The following is a 25,874-nucleotide window of genomic DNA, read 5'->3' as shown; positions in this document are numbered from 1 at the left end:
GGGGGAAAAAGCCCCCTCCCCACCCTCCAAGGAGAGAAAGGGGAGGGGAGGTCTTGGCTTGGGGACCCCCCAAGGTGGGCAGGGGAACAGGAGCCTGGTGGGAGGGGGAGAAGGAAAGGGGGGAGACCTCCAAGGGGAAAAAGCCCCCACCCAAGGAGAGAAAGGGGAGGGGGTCTTGGCATGGGGACCCCAAGGTGGGCGGGAAGGGGAACAGGAGCCTGGTGGGAGGGGGAGAAGAAGGAAAGGGGGGGAAAGACCTCCAAGGGGGGGGACCCCCTCCCCCACCTTCCAAGGAGAGAACGGGAGGGGGAGTCTTGGCATGGGGACCCCCAAGGTGGGCGGGAAGGGGAACAGGAGCCTGGTGGGAGGGGGGAGAAGAAGGAAAGGGGGGAAAGACTCCAAGGGGGGGGAGCCCCCTCCCCACCTTCCAAGGAGAGAAAGGGGAGGGGAGGTCTTGGCTTGGGGACCCCCAAGGTGGGCAGGGGAACAGGAGCCTGGTGGGAGGGGGAGAAGGAAAGGGGGGAGACCTCCAAGGGGAAAAAGCCCCCACCCAAGGAGAGAAAGGGGAGGGGGTCTTGGCATGGGGACCCTCAAGGTGGGCGGGGGAAGGGGAACAGGAGCCTGGTGGGAGGGGGAGAAGAAGGAAAGGGGGGAAAGACCTCCAAGGGGGGGGAGCCCCCTCCCCACCTTCCAAGGAGAGAAACGGGAGGGGGAGTCTTGGCTTGGGGACCCCCAAGGTGGGCGGGAAGGGGAACAGGAGCCTATAGGGGGGAGAAGGAAAGGGGGCAGACCTCCAAGGGGGCAAAGCCCCCTCCCCACCCTAAAGGAGGGGAGGAGAGGAGGAGGAGGGGAAGCGCCGGCGCAGAAGAGCCGGAGCTGCCGACTTGGCAGCCGGGCGGAGGAGGAGAAGGCGAAGGCGAGGAGGGCGCCGGCGGGGGTCGCGGGGCCCGGCCAAGTAAGCATCTCCCCCTCCCCCTTTTAGCCTGGATTGTGGGGAGGGGGCGGAGGAGGGAGGGAGGGGAGGTTTGGGGGGTTCCCCAGCCCCGATCCCCCCTTTTCTGCCCCGGGAGCATCTCCTCTTCCCCCTCCGCATCTCCCGGGGCTCTTTGGGTGGGTGGGCTGCCTGCCCGTCCCCCCCTTTATTTCTACCCCGCTCTCCCCCTCCCGGGAGCCGGCCAGCCAGCCACGTTGGCCACGGTTGCCGAGTGGGAGCCCGGCTGGCGGGGAGGAATTGCTGAGTCGGGATGATGCGGCTGTTGATGGCCAGGCAGCTGGGCTGGAGGGGGTGGGGGGTGGGTGGGGAGGGGGCCCTGGGGTTGGGTGGGGGGGCTGCTTGGGCTGGGAAGGACGCCCCCCCCTCCCCCAGGAGAAGGGGAAGAGGGGTGTGTGTGAAAACAACAACTTTTGAGAAAGGGCTGTGAAGGTAGGGGGAGAGAGAGAAAGAAAAGAAAGAAGAAGAGAGAAATGGGGAAGGAAGGAATCAAGGAAGGGAGGGAGAGAAAGAGAGAGAAAGAAAGAAAAGAGAAAGAAGAGAGGAAGAGGAAGGAAGGAAGGATGGATCAAGGAATCAAGGAAGGAAGGGAAAGAGAAAGAAAGAGAAAGAAGAAGGAAGGATGGATGGATGGATGGATGGATCAAGGAAGGAAGAGGAAGAGGGAGAGAAAGAGAGGGAAAGAAAAGGAAAGAGAAAGTAGAGAGAAAAGAAGAAAGGATGGATGAATGGATCAAGGAAGGAAGAGCGAGAGAAAGAGAGGGAAAGAAAAGAAAGAGAAAGTAGAGAGAAAGAAGAAGGAAGGATGGATGACTGGATCAAGGAAGGAAGAGGAAGAGCGAGAGAAAGAAGGAAAGCAAAGAAAGAGAAAGTAGAGAGAAAGAGGAAGGAAGGATCAAGGAAACTAGGAAGGAAGGGAGAGAGGAAGAAAAAGAAAAGAGAAAAGAAAGAAAAAGAAAAGAAAGAGGAAGGAAGGAACTGAGGAAGGAAGGGAAAGGAAGAATGAGAGAGAAAGAGAAAGGACGGAAGGAAGGGTGGATGGATCAAGGAAGGAAGAGAGAGAAAGAAAGAAAGAAAGGAGAGAAAGAGGAAGGACTGAAGGATAAATGAATCTAGGAAGGAAGGAAGGGAGAAAAAAGAAACAGAAGAAAGAGGAAGGAAGGAAGGATCAAGGAAGAAAGAGAAAGAGAGGGAGGGAGAGAAAAGAGAGAAAAGAAAAGAAAGAAAAGAAAAAGGAAGAAAGGATCAAGGAAGGAAGAGAAAGGGAAAGAAAGAGAGGGAGAAGGGAGGGAAAATAGACAAGAGGAAGGAATGAAGGAAAAAGAAGGAAAGAATGAGGGAAAGAATGAAAATAAGAAAGGGAAGAAGGAAGGGAGGAGATGGGAATGAGAGGAAGGAAGGAAAATAGAGAGGAAGAAAGGATGGTAGCAAAGGAAATAGACGGGGAAGGGGAGGAAGTAAGGAAGAAAAAAGGAGAGGAGGGAAGAAAGGATAGAAGGAGAAAGGAAGAAGCAGGAAAGGAAAGAAAAAAAGAGGGAGGGAGGAGGGCGATGGAAGAAAGGAAGGAAAAGAGAGGAAGAAAGGATAATAGGAAAAGAAATAGACAAGGAAGGAAGAAAAAGGGAAAGGGAGGAAGGATAGAAGGGAGAGAGGAAGTAACGGGAGGAAGGAAAAGAGGGAAGGGGGAGGGACGATAGAAGGGGAGAGAAGGAAGGAAAAGAGAGGTGGGAGGGACGATAGAAGGGGAGGGAGAGAGGGAGGGAAGGAAGGAAGGAAGGAAGGAAGGAAGGAAGGAAGGAAGGAAGGAAGGAAGGAAGGAAAGGAAGGAAAAACAAGCTTTTTAAAAATTAACCTTCCTCCAGAATGCAAGAAAATCTGAGAGATTTGAGAGAGGAGTTTGGGAAAGTAACTTTCTTTAAGTTAAGGCGGAGGAATCCAATTCTTAACAATGCCTCTTTGTATTGTCATCTCAGCAGGTGACCAAGTGGGTCCCAGCAGGGGACACAACTGGTGTAAATGGGAGGAGATGCTGCCACCACCTTTGGCCCCAGAAACCTGTCCCTTCCTCCATAACTTTTTAAGAAAGAAATTGGGGGGGAATTTGCATGAAACTCAACCCTGGCTTCCCGCCTCTCCTTGCGAAATAAATATTTGGGGCCAAACAAAAGAACCACATTATCTGGATTTCTCCCCCCACCCTCCTCCCCAATGTCGGTCTCCCTGCTGACTCGGACATTCCCGCCTGCGGTTGAATTGGAAGCATGAAAACAAGATTATCTGGACGTTTGCCGATTTTTGCGCGGGGAGCAGGAAAACTCCCTCGAAATTAGAATTCATCTGGATTCGAACCTCGAAAAGGAGCGAGAAGCTAGCTTCCTTGGAAATATATTACGTTTATTTGGAAAGGCCTCCAAGTTCCTGGAGTTACTCGTTTTGAGATACGTGTCGGATTGGTGGGCGATTTGGGATTTTTTGGTGGGGAGCTGCGGAGAATTGGATCGATGTCCTTTTCGGAATTGGCTAAAAGTTGGACTTGATCTTTAATTTTTTTTTAAAAAGCAGAAGAACGGAGAGAAGAGAGAGAGAGAGAGAAAAAAAAGAGGCCAAATATGAACGATAAACCGCCGGTCCTTCTTTGCTCGTTCTCAGGAAACAATAAATATTGCTGAAGATTTTTGAAGGAACTTCTGAACTGGTTTGGTTTTTTAAAATAATAATAATTCTGGATTGAAGAAGGAAAGGTTTGCGGGGCAGATGGGAGTCCGTGAACTCTGGATCATTCTCCGTCGCCAAAAGGGAACTTTTGATTTATTTTCTCGGGTTCCGGCTGTTCTGCTTCTTCCAGTTTTTTAAACAAGCCTTGGAAAAAGACTCTCCGCTTTCGTGTTCTCGCTTGTTGCATTCTTGTCTTCCTTCGTTCGGTCCTTTTCGGTCTGGAAGCAATCAAGATCGCTCCGATGGCTTTTCTGGCCTAATTTTGCTGACCCAGAAATGTGGAAAAAACCTCAGAAAAACTACTGGGGGAATAATCATAGGGGATTGCAGATTGCAGCTGGACGAGCTTCTAAGCAAATCACAGTCACTGCACACAAATATATATATATAAATTATATAGGAAACCCCTGAAAAAATCTCTCTAAATAGAGATTATTTTCCCCCCCCTCCCTCCCACTTTGCATTGAAATGATTCTCGTCTTGCCAAGGATTCTTTTGGAGTGTTATAAAGCTTCTGTGTTTGTGGTTTGTTGGCTTGTTTTAAGATGAGGAAAAACCGAGTTTAAAATTCTCAGGAATCTTTTTTTTTTCTGTTGTTTTCCCTCCGGGCACAACGTACATAGAAGAATGCTTCTAAGGACTGGCTTTATTTTTTCAAGAGACTTAATATATTAAGGTGTCATTCGGGTTCCCCCCCGGAGGCTCTTCTCATCCCTTTTGTTTGATGTTGGAGGCCCAACATGTCTGCAAGTGTAAGTAGGAAAGAAAGAAAAAAAGAAAAAGAGAGGGAGGGAGGGGGGAGAAAGGGGAAAAAAAAGAAGAGAAAAGACAGAAATCAAATAAAGAAGAAAAGGGAGGGAGGGAGGAAGAAATTAAGAACCAAGGAAGGAAGGATAGGGTAAGGGAGGGAAAGAGGAAAGGGCAAGAGAAAAGAGAAAGAAAAAGAGGGGGGAAAGAAAGGAAGGAGGAATGAATGAGTCAAGAAAGGTAAAAAGAGAGCGTACAGAGCAAGAAAAAGAAAGAAAGAAAGAAAACCAAGGAAGGAAGGAAAAGAGAAAGAAGAAAGAAAGAAAGAAGGAAGGAAGGGAAAGAGAAAAAAGAAAGAAACAAGGAATGCAGGAAGGGAAAGAGAAATAAAAATAAAAAAGAATCAAGGAAGGAAAGGAAAGAAAGAAAGAAAGAATCAAGGAAGGAAGGGAAAGAGAAAGGAAAGAAAGAAAAAGAATCAAGGAAGGGAAATAAAGAATCAAAGAAGAGAAAGAAAGAAAGAAAAAGAAAGAAAGATAAGAATCAAGGAAGGAAGGGAAAGAAAGAAAGACTCAAGAAAGGGAAAGAAAGAATCAAGGAAGGAAAGAAAGAAAGAAAGAAAGAAAGAAAGAAAGAAAGAAAAATAAGAATCAAGGAAGGAAGGGAAAGAAAGAAAAAATCAAGAAAGGGAAAGAAAGAATCAAGGAAGGAAAGAAAGAAAGAAAGAAAGATGAGAATCAAGGAAGGAAGGGAAAGAGAAAGGGAAGAAAGAGAAGGAAGGAATGAAAGAAAAAAATTCAAGGAAGGGAAGATAGAAAGAATCAAGAAAGGAAGGGAAAGAAAGAAAGAGAATCAAGGAAGGAAGGGAAAGAGAAAGGAAAAGAAGGAAGGAATGAAGGAGAAAGAGAATCAAGAAAGGGAAAGCAAGAATCAAGGAAGGAAGGGAAAGAGAAAGAAAGAAAAATAAAAAGAATCAAGGAAGGGAAAGAAAGGGAAGAAAAAGAGAAGGAAGGAAAGAAAGAAAGAAAAAGACTCAAGGAAGGGAAGAAAGAAAGAAAAAGAAGAAAGGGAAAGAGAAAGAAAAGGGAAAAAATCTAGGAGGGAAGGGAAAGAAAGAAAAAAGAATGAATGAAAGAAAAAGAATCAAGGAAGGAAGGGAAAGAGAAAGAAAAGAGAAAGGAAGAATAAAGAGAAAATAAGAAAGAAAGAAGGGAAGAAAAAGAAAGAAAAGAGAGAGAAAGGAAAGAAAGGAATCAAAGGTTACCCTGACCACAATTTGTAGTAAAACAGGATTGAGAACAATTTTGACCCTCAGGGAAAAGATTGAAGCATTTCAAGGTGATTTGGGCCTCCTTATTATCTGCAAATCCGATAACGCTTTGATGTATTGTTGATTTGGGTTGAGAAAGGGGGGCACCGAAAAAGGTTTTGGGGCGGTGGGGAGGAGGAGGGGGGGGGAGAGGAACTCATGGCTCCTCCTGAATTACTTTTGCAAATCAAAATACTTTTCATTTCCCCTAAAAATCAGCCCTTTTTTCAAGCTGCATCTCTGGAAAAGTATTTTTTTGTGCTGTTGTGGCTAAACACAGGCAGTCCTCGACTTACAACAATTTGCTTAGTGACCGGAGTTACAACGGGACTGAAAAAAAATGACTTGCGACCGTTTTTTCACACTTACGACCCCTGAGCCATCCCCATGGTCACACTTAACGACCATTGCAGCATCCCCGTGGTCACGTGATCAAAATTCGGACGCTGGGCAACCGACTCGTATTTATGGCGGTCGTGGGATCGGGTGGGTGTCATGTGATTCCCTTTTTTGGGGCTTTCTGACAAGCAAAGATCCACTTAACGACCGTGTGGCTAACCGAACAGTGGCGAGGATTCGCTTAACAGCCGTGGCAAAAAAAAGGTGTAAAAACTCACTTCACAAACGTCGCGCTTCGCAACAAAAAATGTTGTGGTCGTAAGTCGAGGTCTGCCTCTAAAGGGAAAATCGAGTGGCTTAGGGGTTTAGGAATCGCTTAAAGAAGGCTCCCCTCGCCGGTCTGAAAAATACGTCCCTGAGGCGCAAAGTTAGGCCTCACTTCGATTTTGCGTTGACGATTTAAATATTTTCCCGTCGAGAATGTAAAATTTTGGCTGAAATTCATCAACTTTCCGCTTTCTGGGTTTTAAACTCCCTCCCCGCTCCAAAAAAATGAGATCATTTCTGGCTAAATTTTATTTGTCGACACCCAGATGAGTGATTTCACTTTTTTCCTTGTCCGCCAAGTAACCCATCAAAATCGTATCCGCCATCACCCTATCAAAAACGAGATTATTGCTTGAGATTTCTATTCTATTTTAACCAGAATTTGTATTCAGCCGGTTCGGAACGGTTCGACGGAACTGGTTGCGGCAAATTGCGGGTAGCCGCCTCAACTCCAAAACGTCCCATGTAGCCCCGTTTCCGACGCAGTGCACATGCGTGCACATTGCACATGTGAGCAAAGCACATGCATCTAAGGCGTGCGCACATTGCGAGCGTCCGTGCGCGTGTGAGCTCACAGTTGTGAACCGGAATGAATCCCACTGCCGATTTAAACCTGCTTATTATAAGAGTTTGCAGGACTCTGCAAAAGCTGGGGGGGGGGGAATTAGAGCTAGTCCTCAACTTACAACCACAACGGAGCCCAGGATTTCTGCCACTAAGTGAGACGTTGCTGAAGTGAGTTTTGCCCCCCTTTTACGACCTTTCTTGTTAAATGAATCGCGGCCGTTGTTAAGAAAATGACACGGTGGTTAAGTGATTCCGGCTTCCCCATGGACATTGCTTGTCGGACGGTCGCAAAAGGGGATCGCGTGATCCCGGGACACTGCGACCGTCGGAAATACGAGTCAATTGCCAAGTGTCTGAATTCTGATGACGTGAGCGGGAGGATGTTGCAACGGATGTAAGTGTGAAACAAGCTCCTATGTCACTTTTCCCCCCGTGCCGTTGTAACTTCGAAACGTCACTAAGCGAATTGTTTGTCACTCAAGGGCTACCTTTACTTGTTTTTTAAGGTTTGTGGGATGATAAATCCATCCCTCTCATCCAACAAAAATGTAGAAAAAGACAAAGGATAAAATGATAATAATAATATCATCATGGGGTGATGCCAATAATAAATTTATTAACTAAAAGGAAAAATTTTAAAAAATTCAATTAAAAAGTGGATTAAGATCCTCTTTTTCTGGCATCAGTTTTCTAGGTTTCTACGACGTGGTACAACACTATAGATAATCCTCCACTTACAACCACAATTCAGCCCCAGATTTGTGTTGCTAAGTGAGACATTTATTACGTGAGTTTCGCCTCGTTTTACGGCTTTTCTCACCACGGTCGTTAAATGAATACCTCCTGTTGTTAAGTAAGTGACACGATGGTTAACTGAATCCAGCTTCCTTATGGACGTTGCTTGTAAGATGGTCGTAAAAGGGATCGTGTGACACCCCCCCCCCTTGGGAAACTGCAACCGTCGTAAATACGAGTCCGTTGGCAAGGGTCTGGATTCGGATTACATGACGGATGTTGCAACGGTCGTATCCTAAGTCATTTTTTTACTCCAGGAAATGTTTAGCAATTGAGTTTTAGGTTTAAAAAAGTTTTGGTTGCAAAACTCCACGATTGTTTATAAATGGGAACGCCGAGCAATGCCGGAACTTGCCTTTTGGATCCTCCTGTTCCCAATTTTTTGGGCAGATTTCCCAGCCAAACGTCTATTTTTCGGAGGAATTCAAGCATGGATTTAAAAATGCAGCTTCTCGGGGCCGTCTGAAAAGAAGTCCATCCCTAGTGGGTAGAGCCCATTCAGAATATCCGGGAAGGCAAAATGGGCAGATTAAGGGCCGTTTAAAAACTCCCCGCCAGTAAAGAGCTAGCATTATCCCTGAAGCACTAGTTTTCTACATGCGGGGAGAGCAAATTTGCAATCCTTTGGTTTGGGGTTTTCTCAACCAGAGGTTTCCAAAGCTGTTGCAGCCCACAGCTTCTCGGTTCCTTAGGGAACAGGATGATGGGATATAGATGCCCGGGAGGCGGTTGGAAAAAATAGAATAGCTGGGCATGATGGGAGGTGTAGTTGTAAGAAGTAACTGTGCAACTTGGTCCTGTGGTATAATAACCTTTCTCATGCATACATATTTTTAAATGTTACCCCGTATGTAGAGATCTAACGCAGAAGCCTGCAGTGTTTTTAATGTACAGACAGTCCTCGTTTAGCGACCATAGTCGGGTAACTTGATTGTCGGTCGCTAAGTGAAACCCGGTTTCCCAATCTCGGTTCCGCTTTTCTTCGCTTGGCAGACCTGCAGTAGTCATAAATGCAAGAACTGGTCGCAAAGTTCCTTTTTTATTACTGTTGGGACCACAAATGGTCACTAAGCAAGACAGTCGCTAAACAAGGACTGCGTATTATAGAAAGGGAGATGCTCACACAGACAAACATTAAAAGTTACAGTTGTTGGTCCCAACAACTGTACGTTTTGTAAAAAAAAAAGTCATTTTAGCATCTTGGTTGTGGATAACTAACCAGTAACTGGGCATTCTGGGAGTTGTAGTTCGGGGATTCTGGGAGTTGTAGTCTGAGAATTCTGGGAGTTGTGGTCTTAGAATTCTGGGAGTTACGGTATAGGAATTCTGGCAGTTGAAGTCTAAGAATTCTGGGAATTGTAGAACGGGAATTCTGGGAGTTATGATTTTGGAATTCTGGGAGTTGTCTAGGAATTCTGGGAGTTATAGTTTGGGGATTCTGGGAGTTGTAGACTTGGAATTCTGAGATTTGTAGTCTAGGAATTCTGGGAATTGTAGTCTAAGAATTCTGGGGGGGGTTATAGTCTGGGAATTCTGGGAGTTGTGACTTCGAATTCTGGGAGTTATAGTCTTGGAATTCTGGGAGTTATAGTCTTGGAATTCTGGGAGTTGTAGTTTGGGGATTCTGGGAGTTGTAGTTTGTGAATTCTGGGAGTTGTAGCCTTGGAATTCTGAGATTTGTAGTCTAGGAATTCTGGGAATTGTGTCTTGGAATTTTGGGAGTTGTCTTGGAATTCTGGGAGTTGTGGTCTAGGAATTCTGGGAGTTGTAGTTTGGGGGATTCTGGGAGTTGTAGTCTAGGAATTCTGGGATGTGTCTTGGAATTTTGGGAGTTATAGTCTTGGAATTCTGGGATTTGTGGTCTGGGAAATCTGGGAATTGTAGTCTAAGAATTCGGGGGGGTTATAGTCTGGGAATTCTGGGAGTTGTGTCTTGGAATTCTGGGAGTTGTGGTCTAGGAATTCTGGGAGTTGTAGTTTGGGGGATTCTGGGAGTTGTGTCTTGGAATTCTGGGAGTTATAGTCTTGGAATTCTGGGAGTTGTCTTGGAATTTTGGGAGTTATAGTATTGGAATTCTGGAAGTTGTGGTCTAGGAATTCTGGGAGTTGTAGTTTGGGGGATTCTGGGAGTTGTAGTCTTGGAATTCTGGGAGTTGTGTCTTGGAATTTTGGGAGTTATAGTCTTGGAATTCTGGGAGTTGTGCTCTAGGAATTCTGGGAGTTGTAGTTTGGGGGATTCTGGGAGTTGTAGTCTTGGAATTCTGGGATGTGTCTTGGATTTCTGGGAGTTGTGGTCTAGGAATTCTGGGAGTTGTAGTTTGGGGGATTCTGGGAGTTGTGTCTTGGAATTCTGGGAATTGTAGTCTTTAAGAATTCTGGATATCGTCGTCTGTAGAGCAGGACTTAACACCAAGCTTTGGAAAATGTGACTTGAGCTCTGAGGATCCACCTTGTTTTTCGTCCACAGGCGCAGCTGTGTCGTGCGCTGTACGACAACACGGCCGAGTGTCCGGACGAACTCTCCTTCAGCAAAGGAGACCTTATGGTCCTCCTCCAGCCAGAAGGGACTGGCCTGGAGGGCTGGCACTTGTGTTCCTTGCACGGCCAGCAAGGGATCGTGCCCGCCAACAGGGTGAAGGTCCTCCCCGAGTCGGGATCTCACCCAAATCACACCCCAGCAGAGGTCTACCAGGTCCCGAAGAAGGAAGGGCTTCTTCTGATGGGGAAGATCTCAGATGGATCCATGGACGGATGGAGAAGGAAAGATCAAAGGAAAGAAGAACAGGAGGTGAGAAGGACGGGGGGGGACGGACCTGGAGGTCTTCTCCTGCTGGTTGGTCTCCATGGTGTCACCTTGGAGAGGTGACATGAAACATCCCCAGGGACTTGTCTACCGTCTTCTCAAACTTCTACCCAAGATGAGAAAGATGGACTTCCAATATCTTCCACCAGATATTGAAGATATTGAAGTCCATCTTTCTCATCTTGGGTAGAAGTTTGAGAAGACGGTAGCCAAGTGCATTGAGAGGTTCCCACCCATTTTAGCTGTGTGTGGATGATGGGAATTGTCCTCCACCATATCTACAAGGTCCCAGGGTGGAGAAGCATGCCTACTAGGAGAGCTGTTGAGGAGGAACTTTTCGATCTTCTAAAACCCTCTAAGATGTTGACCCCAAACTTGCTTTTGAGGTCCACTTGGATGGGATGGGATGGGTCGCCCAACCAACCACGATGAAAGCTGGTTTCCTCCGCCCCCCCCCCCCAAACCACGAACTCTCCATCCCCATTTTAGCCTAGCCATGTTGGCCGTAACCTATCTTAGATATGGTTTCAAAGCTCCAGGGATCGGTTCCTCCTCTCCAGATCCTGATTCCTGGTTTCTCCTTGTCTTTTTTTTCTTCCACCCCAGGTCTATGAGATCCCACCACCCGCAAGGCCCTGCCCGTTGCCCCCAGAGGGGATCTACAGGGTCCCTCGGGGGACGCGGAGAGAAGAAGATTCTGCGGAGGTATTTTGAGAGAACAGGCCAAAGGAGAAGATGGCCGTGGGTTTCGGTTTTGGCCTTTTCTTGCCACAGTTGTTAGAGTGAATCATTGCAATTGTTAAGCGAGTCACGCGGTTGTTAAGTGAATGGCTTCCCCATCGACTTTGCTTGTCGGAAGGTCGCTAAAGGGGGGGGTCACATGACCCAGGGAAACTAACGGTCATAAGAGTGAGTCAGTTCCCAAGTGCCTGGTTTTTGATCACGTGGTTGTGGGGATGCGGCAACGGTTGTAAGTGTGAAACACATCTCTTCAAATGCTCACTAAACACATAGTAAGTCAAGGACTCTCTGTCCTGTCAACTGAGATGGCATGGCTATTTTATTTTATTTCATTATTTTACTTTATATTTTATTTTACTTTACTTTTTAATTTCATTTTATATTTTTTTATTTTATTTCTATTTTTTTATTTTAGTTTATTACAATTTTTTTTACGTTAGCATATTATTCTACTCCATTCTTTTATTGTACTTTATTCATTTATTTTATTATTTTGTTGGTTTTATTATTCGGTTAATTCTACTCTATTCTTTTATTTTACATTATTTCGTTATTCCACCCTCCATTGTTTTATTTCATTTTTCTTCTTTTTTATTTTATTCTTCTAAATCTACCCTTTTTTATTTTACTTTGCTATTTTCTTTTATTAATTATTTATTTATTCTGTTATTTTATTCTTCTATTCTTTCATTTTATGTTATTTCATTATTCTACACTCCATTGTTTTATTTCATTTTTATTCTTTTTTATTTTATTCTTCTAAATCTATCCTTCTTATTTTATTCTTCTAAATCTACCCTTTTTTATTTTACTTTGCTATTTTATTTTATTGTTTATTTATTCTTTTATTTTGGTCTTCTATTCTTTCATTTTACGTTATTTCATTATTCTACACTCCATTGTTTTATTTCATTTTTATTCTTTTTTATTTTATTCTTCTAAATCTACCCTTTTTTATTTTACTCTGCTATTTTATTTTATTATTTATTTATTTATTCTTTTATTTTATCCTTCTACTCTTTCATTTTTCTTTATTTCATTATTCTACACTCCATTGTTTTATTTCGTTCTTCGTTTTTTATTTTATTCTTCTAAATCTATCCTTTTTTATTTTACTTTGATATTTTAATTTATTTATTTATTCTTTTATTTTATTCTCCTATGCTTTTATTTTACTTCATTTCCTTATTCCACCCTCCACTGTTTTGTTTCATTCTTCTTTTTATTTTCTTCTTCTAAATCTATTCTGTTTGGTTTTCTTCTTCTAAATCTATTCTTTTTTATTTTACTCTGCTATGTTAATTAATTCATTTATTCTTTTATTTTATTCTCCTATGCTTTTACTTTACTTCATTTCCTTATTCCATCCTCCACTGTTTTGTTCCATTCTTCTTTTTTTATTTTAGTCTTCTAAATCTGTCCCTTTTTATTTTCGTCTTCTAAATCTATTCTGTTTTGTTTTCTTCTTCTCAATCTATTCTTTTCTATTTCACTTTGCTCTTTTATTTTATGTTCATTTATCTTGTTTCATTCTAAGATCTTTTTAAAAAAAACATCTTTTATTACATTATATGTGATTGCCACCTGACTTGCTGGCCAACTGGTTTCTATTCTAAATCTGATCCGGGAATCAAAATCTCAGCTGGTTTCAGGGGGCCACATTTGATCTCGGCGCCAGTTGCCATCGGCTGGGGCGCCCGGTGGCGACTGGCAAAGCCTCCAGGGAGGGGGGAAAGGGGGCCGACAACTGGCTGCGCCTGTTGGATTAAATTTTACGCCTGTCCTGCCGCTGAGAGTAATTGTATCTGAGTCCTTTAGAAAAGGGGACAGCTGCCTTCCCCAGCCCAACCAACATTCGCCTTAGATGGAGACCCACATTGGTGGGAAGGACAGGTGAGAATGCGGAAGTTAGCAGCTGGGAAAGTTTGAAAAGAAAATGCTAGACTGTGATTTTGGGAGGCGTCTCCCGGTGCCTTTTGAAGCTGGAGATATCGGTCAACACCAGAGGGGCATCCAGAAGACAGGCTTAAGATACAGAAGGATCTTGACAAACTTGAACATTGGGCCCTATCTAATAAAATGAAATTCAAGGGTGAAAAGAGTCAGGTTCTACATTTAGGCAAGAAAAACGAAATGCACAAGTACAGTATAGGTGGCACCTTGCTCAACAGTAGTAACTGTGAAAGGGATCTTGGAGTCCTAGTGGACAAGCATTTAAATAGGAGCCAGCCGTGTGCAGCAGCTGCCAAAAAAGCCAACACAGTTCTAGGCTGCATCAACAGAGGGATAGAATCAAGATCACGTGAAGTGTTAAAACCACTTTACAATACCACATTTGGAATACTGCCTCCAGTTTTGGTCACCACGATGTAGAAAAGATGTGGGGACTCTAGAAAGAGCGCAGAGAAGAGCAACAAAGAGGATTAGGGGACTGGAGGCTAAAACATAGGAAGAACGGTTGCGGGAACTAGTTTGATGAAAAGAAGGACTAGGGGAGACATGATAGCATTGTTCCAATATCTCAGGGGTTGCCCCAAAGAAGAGGGAGTCAAACTATTCTCCAGGGCACCTGAGACAAGAAGCAATGGGTGGAAACTAATCAAGGAGAGAAGCAACTTAGAACCGAGGAGAAACTTCCTGACAGTTAGAACAATTCATCAGTGGAACAGAAGTTGCCTCCAGAAGTTGTGAATGCGCCAACACTGGAAGTCTTTAAGAAGATGTTGGAGAGCCATTTGTCTGAAGTGGTGTATTTCTTGCCTAGGCAGGGGGTTGGACTAGAAGACCTCCAAGGTCCCTTCCAACTCTGCTATTCTATTCTATTCTATTCTACTAATACAATAAAGCCTTAGTAAGACCACACCTGGAATATTGCACCCAGTTTTGGTCACCACACTATAAAAAAAGATGTTGAGACTCTAGAAAGAGGGCAGAGAAGAGCAACCAGGATGATGAGGGGACTGGAGGCTCAAACATACGATGAACGGTTGCAGGAACTGGGCCTGGCTAGTCTAGTGAAGAGAAGGACCAGGGGAGACAGGAGAGCAGTCTTCCAATATTTGAGGGGCTGCCCCAGAGAGGAGGAGGTCAAGCTATTCCTCAAAGCACCCGAAGGCCAGACGAGGAAGAATGGATGGAAACTGACCAAGGAGAGATTCAACCAGGAAATAAGGAGACATTTTCTGACAGTGTAGAAGACTCAACCAAAGGAACAGAAGTTGCCTTCGGAAGTTGTGGGAGCTTCATCCCTGGAGGCTTTCCAGAAGAGACTGGACTGCCGTCTGTCATAAATAGTGTAGGATCTCCTGCTTGGATGGAGGGTTGGACTAGATGACCTACAAGGTCCCTTCCGACCCTGTTCATCTGTAAAACCAGAATGGTCATCGGTCCAAGAGGCGGCAATAGATCCAGCACTGAGCAGTAAATACAGAAAGCCCTGAAGTTACAAATCGCTCGTTTAGTGACCGTTTGACGTTACAACGGCCCTGAAACAGTGACCGTTTTTCACACTTATAACGGTGATCAAAATTCGCTTCGAAAGTGGCATGTATTTCTGACGTGTCCCAAGCAGAGGTGAGATTCAGCCGGTTTGGAAATCGCCTCTACGCCGTCCTATTTAGGCACGTTTTTGAGGCCAGGCGCGTGCGCGGGAAGGGTGCATGCGTGCACCCGCGAAACCGGCGGTAACAAAATGCGAAACCCACCACTGATCCCGGAGTTAGGTGACCTGCTTTTGCGACCTTTTGAAAAACAACGTCGACGAGGGAGGCCACTTTCTCTGAACCGCCGGCTTGCTGACTTCACCCCCGCAGTGATTCACTTAACAACTGCAGCGAGAAAGGTCGTAAAATGGGGCAAAGCCCTCCTGACATCTGTTTTCGATGAACCACAGAAAGTTTGGTTCAATTGTGCTCGGAAAGCGAGGATAGACGCTGGAGGGTTTCTCCTGAAATGTTTTTTTTTTTAAAAAGCCCCGTAGGTAGAAATCTAGCAGGTTAAGGAAAAGAGGCTTCAAATCTTTATTCCTAATTTTTTTCCAGGGGAAAAGAGTTGGAAGAGGTTAAAATAAAATAAAATAAAATAAAATATATGCAGATCTCTCCTTGAAATGCTGGTTGAAAGCATGAGGATAGAGAAAAGTGGTTTAGCTGAATGGATCAATTAAGCTCTTTATCCACTATCTTGGTGTTTCTCAACCTCACTACTTGATAATGTGCGGACTTCAATTCCCAGAATTCCCTAGCCATAAACATCTTCAAGTGGCCAAGGCTGAAAAACACTGGCTTAAGGACTCGAATTCTGGGAATTCTGGGAGTTGAAGTCCACATATCTTCAAATGGCCACTGCTGAAAAACACTGTCTTAAAGGCCCCAAAACCAGCCATGGGGATTCTGGGAGTTGAAGTCCATCCATCTTCAAATGGCCACAGCTGAAAAAACACTGTCTTAAAGGCCCCAAAACCATCCATGGGAATTCTGGGAGTTGAAGTCGACCCATCTTCACATGGCCACTGCTGAAAAAACACTGTCTTAAAGGCCCCAAAACCATCCATGGGAATTCTGGGAGTTGAAGTTCACCCATCTTCAAATGGCCACAGCTGAAAAACAGTGTCTTAAAGGCCCCCAAAACCATCCATGGGAATTCTGGGAGTTGAAGTCCACCCATCTTCAAATGGCCACTGCTGAAAAAACAGTGTCTTAAAGGCCCCAAAACCAGCCATGGGAATTCTGGGAGTTGAAGTCCACCCATCTTCAATGGGCGGAAGCTGAGAAACACTACATTGTCTTGACACATAATGCAAGCCATGGTTTGTTTTAACTATGGTTCATTTTAATCGTGGTGCATGGACTGAACCACCAGAGCAGAACATTTAAGTTAAGCCATAAACTGCAGTTCGTAATCAAAGGGACTGTGTTTATGATCCATGCTGAGCTCTCTCCACTCCTGATCCAGCCATGATGTAGAGTTTAAACGCACTGAGCCGTAAACTATGGTTTAATAGCTGGACGCCAAAGCAACCAAGCTGGATTCTGGCTTAGCTGGATGCCTGACCCCCAAACAGACTTCCATTTGGGAATTCTTCCTTATCCTCTTTTTTTCTGTTCATAGGTTTACGACGTACCCTCATCTTTGCTCCGCGATGTGGTTTTGGACACGTACGATTCGCCGGCCCCGCGGGTCAAAAAAGTTGCCCGCGTAGCCCCCCAGCCCAGCGCCCCGACGAATGCGGACGAGGCTTACGACGTGCCGCTCGCCTTCAAAAAAACCCTGGCACAAGAGGGGGTAGAGGAGGAGGAGGAGGAGGAAGAAAACTGCGAAGGGCCACTGATCTACGCCATCCCGTCCAATTTACGCCGGGCTTCCGCCTTGCTTAACTTGTACGAATCCCCCGAAGACATCCGGGCTGGTGGAAAGGACGAGGAGGACGAAGAGGAAGACGGGGCCATTTATGACGTTCCTCTACTGACGCCCAGCACCCCACCCCTGGAGGGAACCCTCCAAGGACTCAATCTAAGGGACCCGGGACCCCCCACTCGTCCCCGGCTGCCGTCCGCGGAGAGTCTGTCCCGCCGTCCGCTGCCGGCTCTTCCTAGCGAGGAGCGGCTTTCGGGCGAGCTACCGCCCCCATCGCCCAACATCGTGCGGAAGGGTAGCATCCAGGACCGCCCGCTGCCTCTCCCTCCGCCCAGGCTGGGGGGTCTCGGGGCAGGGGAGCAGCTGGACCAAGCCAGGGATGATGTCCACAACGAATACGAAGGGATCCGTCTCGCCGACGAGTACGACTATGTCCACCTGAAGGTAAGGACGGCCACAACACGAGGCTAACTGCTATCCTGTTCTTGACATTAGGACATCATCTAAATGTCACATGCTTTTGCAGGTAGTCCTCGACTTACGACCATAATTATCACAGTTAATTATATTATAAATATATATTTTACTATATATATTTATAATATTATATTATTATAAATGGTTCCACCACAAAACCGCGGACGACAAAATCGCGGTCGACGAAACCGCGTATGTGACGTCATCACAGCGCGACGAAAAAGATCGAAAAATGTAAAAATAAAGCAAAAACCTTACCCTAACCCCCCCAAACCTAACCCTAAACCTAACCCTTAACCTAACCCTAAACCTAACCCTTAACCTAACGAAAAATCTAACGCTAACCCTTAACCTAACGCTAAACGTAACGCTAACGCTCTAAACCTAACCCTAACCCTTAACCTAACCCTAACCCTAACCCTTAACCTAACCCTAACCCTAACCCTTAACCTAACCCTTACCTTTATGTGAATCGGCTTGCTGTAATTTAATTTTTATTTCAATTTTTCGATCTTTTTCGTCGCGTTGTGATGACGTCACATACGCGATTTCGTCGACCGCGCTTTTGTGGAACGCGGTTTTGACGGGTCACGATTATAAATATAGGGGATGCGGTAGCTCAGGGGCTAAGACACTGAGCTTGTCAATCAGAAAGGTCGGTGGTTCGAATCCCTCATGCTGATTAACGGAGTGAGTTCCTGTGACTTGTACCAGCTTCTGCCAACCTAGTAGTTCGAAAGCACGTAAAAAATGCAAGTAGAAAAATAGGAACCACCTTTGCTGGGAAGGGAGCAGCGTTCCGGGTGCCTTCGGCGTTGAATCATGCCAGCCACACGACCCCGGAGACATCTTCGGACAGCGCTGGCTCTTCGGCTTTGAAACGGAGATGAGCACCGCCCCCTAAAGTCGGGAACGACTAGCACGTAGGTGCGAGGGGAGCCTTTACCTTTATAAATGAGAAAGCACGTTTTACTGTTGTGTGAAATCAGGTTTTATTTCCCTCCTTCTTGTAAACACGCTCTCGGCCTCAAACGATTTCCATTCTTTCACCCGTCAAAGAAAGGTGAACATTAACCCACAATGACATTCGTATTAGACGCTGGCGTGCAAAATTCACTCGAGCACAACGGGATCGGGGAGAACTGCTTTGTCTCGAACCCGACACCGATCCGATAGAGTCATTGTAAAGTTTAAAAGCGGATTCCTTAAAAACAATGCCTGCCTTTTCTTTCGAGTTTTAAAATCGTTCATGCTTTCGTGTGTTTTAACTTCCGGTGTACCAGGTAGCCCTCGTGGTACGACCAGAAGGGAGCCCAAAACTTCTGTTGTTAAGTGAAACGTGTGTGAGGGTAATTTTGCCGCCATTTTACCAACATTTTTTTTGCCACTGTTGTTAAGTGAATCATTGCAGTGGATTAAGTTAGTCCTGCAGTTGTTAAGTGAACCTGTCTTCCCCCGTTGATTTTGCTTGTCGCCGAAGGGGAATCACCTGTCCCCGGGACATGGCGACCGTCGTAAGTATGAATTGGTTGCCAAGCATCCAAATTGTGATCAACGGATCATAGTTTGGAAAATGGTCACAAGTCACCTTTCTCGCTGCCTTTGTAACTTTGAACTAAATGGTCACTAAATGAACTGTCGTAAGTCGAGGACCATCCGTAGTCCGGTGCACACAATACAGGCAGTCCTCGACTTAACAGCAGTTCATTTAGTGACCATTCGGACGTACGACGGCTGCGAAAAGTGACTCAAAACCATTTTTTCACACTTAACGACCGTTGCCATATCCCCACCGTCACGTGATCAAAATTCAGAGGCTCGGCAGCTGACTTGTATTTACGACGGTCGCACTGTCCCGGGGTTACGTCATCCCCTTTTGCGACTGTTTGACGAGCAAAGTCAACGGAGAAGCCCGACTCACTTAACGACCGGGTGACTAACTTAACGCCTGCAGTGAATTCACTTAGCGACGGGTCGTAAAATGGCGGCAAAACTCACTTCACCTCTTGTCTCGCTGAGCCGCAGAAACGTTGGGCTCAAATTATGGTCGTAAAGTCGAGGATGTCCCCGTATTGCGCCGAGCTCTCTCTCTTGGTTCAAATATTACATTTTTTGGTGAAATTCAGCCCGTTCTGAATCCCAGCCCGCATTTCTACTGGAGGAGAGAGAAATGGTGAAAACTGTGTCGTTAAAAAGACAAAAGGATCCGTTTTTGCTTGTCCCAGCTAGCCGAAATATTTGGCGGGGCGAAGGAACCGCATACCGAAAATTTCAAATTAGGATTCAAAGGACTTTTTAACGGCCGGGTTTCAAAACCTCACAATCCCAAGCCAGTAAAAACAGTCCTCTTGTGTACACACACAATTTTGCTGAACTAACACACACCCCGGCCAGCCGAGTTTGGGGATTGCAATGCCAAAAGGCATCGGAGGAGGGAGGGCTGGGAGGGGGTTTGGGGATGGGGAGGGAATCTTTAACAAAACAAAACAGTATATATTGAATTTTCCAACATTTAAAACACAAACTTACACCTATAACAACTTTTCCATATCGGTATCCATGTCTTTCGTAACAATCCTATTTACAACAATTCTATCTCTAGATCCCTCTCCTATGTTATATCCTTATTTAAATCATAAGGACATCTACTGAAGTGGTGTAGGGTTTCCTGCCTAGGCGGGGGGTTGGACTAGAAGACCTCCAAGGTCCCTTCCAACTCTGCTATTCTATTCTATTCTATTCACACATCGATATCATATATTTCTTACGAATTTTACGTTCTATATATTGATAACTTTTACAGCTTATACCTTAAGTTTTACGTTTACTCTTGAGCCAGGAATTATTTATTTATTCATTTATTTATTTATTAATTAGACTTATATACCGCTTCATAGGGCTTTCAGCCCTCTCTAAGCAGTTTACAGATTTTTAGCAAATTTTTAGCCACCACAGTCTGGGTCCTCATTTCACCCACCTCGGAAGGATGGAAGGCTGAGTCAACCTTGAGCCGGTGAGATTTGAACCGCTGAACTGCAGATCACAGTCAGCTGAAGTGGCCTGCAGTACTGCAACCCTAACCACTGCGCCACCTCGGCTCTCGGAATAGAATACCATCTATTCCAAATTGGATAGTGTAGTATAATCTTTATTGTTATTGTCATTGTACAAAAATAAATACAACGAAATTGGTTACTCGGTTTCTTCCCTCTCCTTCATTCCCATAGACAGTCTATCCATTTCTGCACCTTCATAGATTTTCCTTCTTATAATCGGGTTTGGGGAGGGGGGGAGATATCTGTCTGTTTCCAATTCTGTGCTGACACGATTCTGCTTGAGGTTAATATGTGTAATGTTAGTGTATTGTAATTTATTCCCCATTTTCCCATCAAAAATACCCAGGAGAAACAATTCCGGCTTCAATTCTTATCCTCTATTCGGTTTTGTTTTTTTCCAAAAAAGCTTCTTAATTGTGTTCTGGCATTTAGTTTTCTGTCTCTTTTATCTTGTATAAATAAATTCAGCGAATAAATGCACTCTTCTTCTTCTTCTTTCTTTTTTTCTTTTTATCTTTCCTCTTCCTTTTTTTCTTTTCTCTTCCCATCTTCCACTTTCCTTCCTTCCTTCTTTCTTTTTTATCTTTCTTGTCTTTTCCCCTTTTTAAAAATTCCCTGCTTCCTTCTTTCCTCCTTTTCTATCTTCCTTTTCTTCCCCCTCTCTATTCTTTTCTTCTTCCTTCCTTCCATCTTTTCTACCTTTTCTATCTTTTCTTTTTCTTCCCCTTTATTTTTTAATTTCCTTCCTTCTTTCCTTCTACCTTTTCTATCTTCCATTCCTTTACTTCGCCTTTATTTTTAAAATTCCTTCCTTCCCCTTCGATCTCTATTCCTTTTTTCTTTTCCTTCCTTCCTTCTGTTCTTTTCTCTTCCATTCCTTTTTTCTCCTTCCTTTTTAAAATTCCTTTCTTCCCCCCTTCCTATTTCTTTTTCTTCTCCTTCCATCCATCTTTTCCATCTTCCTTTCCTTTTCTTCCCCTTTATTTTTAAAATGTGTTTCTTCCCCTCCCTCTATTCCTTCCTTCCTTCCTTCCTTCTGTCTTTTCTCTACCATTCCTTTTCTTCTCCTTCCTAATCCTTTTTGTTCTCCTTCCTTCCTTACATCTTTTCTATCTTCCTTTCCTTTATTTTTAAATTTCCTTCCTTCCTTCCATTTTCCTGTCTTCCTTGTTCCCCTTTATTTTTAAAATGTGTTTCTTCCCCCTCCCTATTCCTTCCTTCCTTCCTTCCTTCCTTCCACCTTTTCTATCTTCTTTTCCTTTTCTTCCCCTTTATGTTTAAATTTCCTTCCTTCCTTCCTTCCTTTCTTCCCTCCCTCCTAACCTCACTTCTTTCCTTCTCATCTCCTTGCCTCTTCTCTACCTCCCTCCCCTCCATCTTCTGTTCATCTCCTTCCTCTCCCCCCTTCTTTCTTTTCTATCTTCCTTTCTATCTTTCCATCTTCCTTTCCTCCCTCCCTTCTTGTTCCCGTTCTTTGCTTCTCCTCCCCTTCCCTCCATCTTCTGTTCGCCTCCTTCCTTCCATTTTCCTTCCTTCTTTCCATCTTTTCTATCTCCCTCCATTTTTAAATTTCCTTCCTTCCCCTTCCCTCTCTATTCCTTTTTTCTTTCCCTCCCTCCCATCTTTTCTATCTTCCTCCTTTTTCCCCCCTTGTTTAAATTTCCTTCCTTCCTTCCCTCCCTCCCTCATTGTTACCCTTCTTTGCTTCTCATTTCCTCCTCTCCTCTCCACTCACCTCCTCCCTTCTCTCTCTCCCTCCCTTCCATCTTCTGTTCATCTCTTTCTTGCCTTCCTTCTTTTCTATCTTCCTTTCCTCCCTCTATTCCTGTTACCGTTCTTTGCTTCTCCTCCCCTCCCCTCTCCTCCATCTTCTCTTCCCTTCCTTCCTTCCTTCTCTTTCTTTTGCTTCCTTCTCTCCTCTCCACTCATCTCCTCCCTTCTCTCTCTCCCTCCCTTCCATCTACTTTTCATCTCTTTCCTATCTCCTTTCTTTTCTATCTTCCTTTCCTCCCTCCATTCCTGTTACCGTTCTTTGCTTCTCCTCCCCTCCCCTCTCCTCCATCTTCTCTTCCCTTCCTTCCTTCCTTCTCTTTCTTTTGCTTCCTTCTCTCTCCACTCACCTCCTCCCTTCTCTCTCTCCCTCCCTTCCATCTTCTGTTCATCTCTTTCTTGCCTTCCTTCTTTTCTATCTTCCTTTCCTCCCTCTATTCCTGTTACCGTTCTTTGCTTCTCCTCCCCTCCCCTCTCCTCCATCTTCTCTTCCCTTCCTTCCTTCCTTCCTTCTCTTTCTTTTGCTTCCTTCTCTCCTCTCCACTCACCTCCTCCCTTCTCTCTCTCCCTCCCTTCCATCTTCTCTTCATCTCTTTCTTGCCTTCCTTCTTTTCTATCTTCCTTTCCTCCCTCTATTCCTGTTACCGTTCTTTGCTTCTCCTCCCCTCCCCTCTCCTCCATCTTCTCTTCCCTTCCTTCCTTCCTTCCTTCTTTCTCTTTTTTTTTTGCTTCCTTCTTTCCTCTCCTCAGGGGACTGATAAAATCCAGCAGAAAGCCTCCACGCCCGAAGCCAGCCCCACGGTCTCGGGAGAGGCAACGCCGACAGAAGAAATGGTATCTCTTTTTTTGAACTTTATAACCCCTCGCTCTCGCTGTCTCCCACCCAAATTTATGACCTCGTGGGGTCTCTCAACATTCTTGGAAAGCCGTGTTTGCAAAATCAGAAGGCGACCTTTGGCTCCTGCCCTTCCCTTCTTGCAAACGTCCTGTCGAAATGTTCCCCCAGGTGGAATTTGCACCCGCTGATTGGAATCATTGTGTACCTGTACCACAACAACACATTGTGTAAACAGCAAAAAGGGGTCCAGAGGGGTTTGGTGAAAAAAATAAGAATGGAATGGAAAACGTGGAATGGAATATAGGAAGAGAATGGAATGGAACTGAAAATAGGAACAGAGTAGAATGGAATGGAATAGAATAGAGGAATGAAAATAGGAATAAGAATAGAATATAGAATAGAAATAGAATAGAAATAGGAATAGAGTAGAATAGAATGGAATCAAAAATAGGAATAGAATGGAATGGAATAGAATAATTAAAATAGGAATAAGAACAGAATATAGAATAGGAATAGAATAGAATATAGAAGAATGGAATGGAATTTAAAATAGGAATAGAATAGAAATAGAATAGAGGAATGAAAATAGGAATAAGAATAGAATATAGAATAGGAATAGAATAGAAAATAGGAATAGAGTAGAATAGAATGGAATCAAAAATAGGAATAGAATGGAATGGAATGGAATAGAAGAATATAGAAGAATAGAATGGAATGGAATTTAAAATAGGAATAGAATAGAAATAAAATAGAGGAATGAAAATAAGAATAAGAATAGAATATAGAATAGAAATAGAATAAGACTAGGAATAGAATAGAAAATAGGAATAGAGTAGAATAGAATGGAATCAAAAATAGGAATAGAGTAGAATGGAATGGAATAGAGGAATGAAAATAGGAATAAAAACAGAATATAGAATAGAAATAGAAATAGGGTAGAATAGAATATAAAAGAATGGAATGGAATTTAAAATAGGAATAGAATAGAAATAGAATAGAGGAATGAAAATAGGAATAAGAATAGAATATAGAATAGAAATAGGAATAGAATAGAATAGAAAATAGGAATAGAGTAGAATAGAATGGAATCAAAAATAGGAATAGAATGGAATGGAATAGAAGAATATAGAAGAATAGAATGGAATGGAATTTAAAATAGGAATAGAATAGAAATAGAATAGAGGAATGAAAATAGGAATAAGAATAGAATGTAGAATAGAAATAGAATAAGAATAGGAATAGAATAGAAAATGGGAATAGAGTAGAATAGAATGGAATCAAAAATAGGAATAGAGTAGAATAGAATGGAATGGAATAGAATAGAGGAATGAAAATAGGAATAAAAACAGAATATAGAAATAGGATAGAATAGAATATAGAAGAATGGAATGGAATTTAAAATAGGAATAGAATAGAAATAGAATAGAGGAATGAAAATAGGAATAAGAATAGAATATAGAATAGAAATAGAATGGAATCAAATCAAATTGAAAATAGGAATAGAGTAGAATAGAATAGAGTAGGGGAATGAAAATAGGAATAAGAATAGAATATAGAATAGAAATGGAATAGAATAGAATAATAGAGTAGAGTGGAATAGAATAGAATAGAATTCTTTATTGGCCAAGTGTGATTGGACACACAAGGAATTTGTCTCCGGTGCATAAACTCTCAGTGTGCATACACACAAGAAGTGATAAACCATGATCATATTCATACAATAGTGTCATCATATGTCAAAATCTCAATAGCAATGCTGCCATCAAAATTGATCCTGTTTATGATGCCCCCGAAAAACCTACCAAGCTCCGATCAAACTGTTATGGCCACCATCTTGACTTTTTTGACCCCACCCTGTGGATCCCGCCGCATTGAAATACTTTTAATAAAATCCTTTTAGATCCCCCAAGGAAAATTCTGCTTCCAGAGGGTGGCGTATGTCAGGAAATGTCCATCTGCAGTGGCAAACAGTTCCTAAGGTCCTAAGTGTCCTAACCACCTTTCTCTCTCCTCGCCAGGTGCCACCATCCCCGGAGGACAGCCAGCTGCTGCAGTTCTACACGGGGCAGTGCCAGACGCACTACCGCACCCTCCTGTCGGCCATCGAGGCCCTCTTGGCCAGCGCCGGGGCCCACCAACCGCCTCGTGTCTTCGTGCCTCACGGAAAATTCGTCATTGTCACAGCACACAAGCTGGTGTTCGTGGGCGATACCGTCTCCCGCCTGGCATCTTCAGCGGCCGTGCGGGCAAGGGTGGGGGCCGCCAGCACGGCTCTGTGCCAAGCCTTGAAGGAAGCGGTCCTCGCGGTCAAAAGCGCCGCATTGAGCTACCCGTCGTTGCCGGCTGCCCGCGAGATGCAGGGTTGCGTGGCGGAGTTGTCGCGCCAAGCTCTGGCTTTCACCACCTTGCTGGGCACTTTGGCGCCCTCTTGATCCAGGACTCCTCACAGCTGCCATCCACCCCTACGGTGGACAATGGGACAATAGGTCTCTCTTTCTACGGAGGGTGCTTGGCGGGGCCCATCCTAGCCAGTGACAGTCCGGGAATCGGTATTAATGTTCCTGCTTCTGCCAGGCTCGTTCATCGGTCAAGACCAGATCCGCCACGGCCGATGCACGTGCCAAAACAAAAACAAAAAACAGAGCACCCTGTCACATCTCAAGGACCTGCTCTTGGCCTCCTTCCTTACGCCCTTGCCAATCTTCCTTAGCCAAAGAACGTCCCTGATTTTGGCCCCCTCGCCGGCGTCTGTGGAACTTGGAGCCTCGTCCGCTGCCGGATTTCAGCACGGACTCTTTATAATCTGGAAGTGTGACATACACACACACACCCAATCATCCACGGAGATGAACGGATTTGGGATGTGGTGGGGAGGAGAGAACAGAGGACCTTTGCTGCTTTCTGGAGACTCCTGATGGTCGAAAGGAGGGGAATGGTGTCCGGTATGTCCGGACACTCCCACAGAGGCTTAAAAGGAAACGAGGAAGAACAAAATGGCTGCCGAACCGGGTGTTTCGTTGCCAGCCTCCTCGCCCCCACCCCCGC

The 25,874-nt window shown here is 44.5% G+C and overlaps 1 protein-coding gene across 3 annotated transcripts; it reads left to right on the top strand.

The window, feature by feature from the left end:
• Positions 1-869: 869 nt before the first annotated feature.
• EFS (embryonal Fyn-associated substrate) lies at positions 870-25,874 on the top strand. 3 transcript variants are annotated; one of them, XM_087714227.1, is made up of 7 exons: positions 870-955; positions 2,965-4,458; positions 10,257-10,577; positions 11,199-11,297; positions 16,443-17,132; positions 22,742-22,825; positions 24,848-25,874. In XM_087714227.1, the coding sequence occupies exons 2-7, from the start codon at positions 4,447-4,449 to the stop codon at positions 25,259-25,261; spliced, it is 1,620 nt and encodes a 539-aa protein (XP_087570353.1). In that variant the 5' UTR covers positions 870-955; positions 2,965-4,446; the 3' UTR covers positions 25,262-25,874. The 3 variants fall into 3 exon arrangements, with proteins under 3 accessions (XP_087570353.1, XP_087570355.1, XP_087570354.1); XM_087714229.1 differs by having other exon boundaries at positions 895-955; positions 2,968-4,458; XM_087714228.1 differs by lacking the exon at positions 870-955 and having other exon boundaries at positions 2,874-4,458.

This window comes from Thamnophis sirtalis, unplaced genomic scaffold (genome assembly GCF_051295495.1).
Source record: "Thamnophis sirtalis isolate CommonGarterSnake01/CBP01778 unplaced genomic scaffold, rThaSir2_p1.2 scaffold_4, whole genome shotgun sequence".
NCBI lineage: Eukaryota > Metazoa > Chordata > Lepidosauria > Squamata > Natricidae > Thamnophis > Thamnophis sirtalis.
Note: the sequence above shows the minus strand (reverse complement) of the source record. Positions and strands in the feature narration are given on the sequence as shown.

Bases quoted from the DNA above. Each gene is read 5' to 3' on its own strand.
- EFS (XM_087714227.1), top strand. The intron at 10,578-11,198 runs GTGAGAAGGACG...CTTCCACCCCAG, and splicing joins AAAGGAAAGAAGAACAGGAG to GTCTATGAGATCCCACCACC. The intron at 17,133-22,741 runs GTAAGGACGGCC...TCCTCTCCTCAG, and splicing joins ACGACTATGTCCACCTGAAG to GGGACTGATAAAATCCAGCA.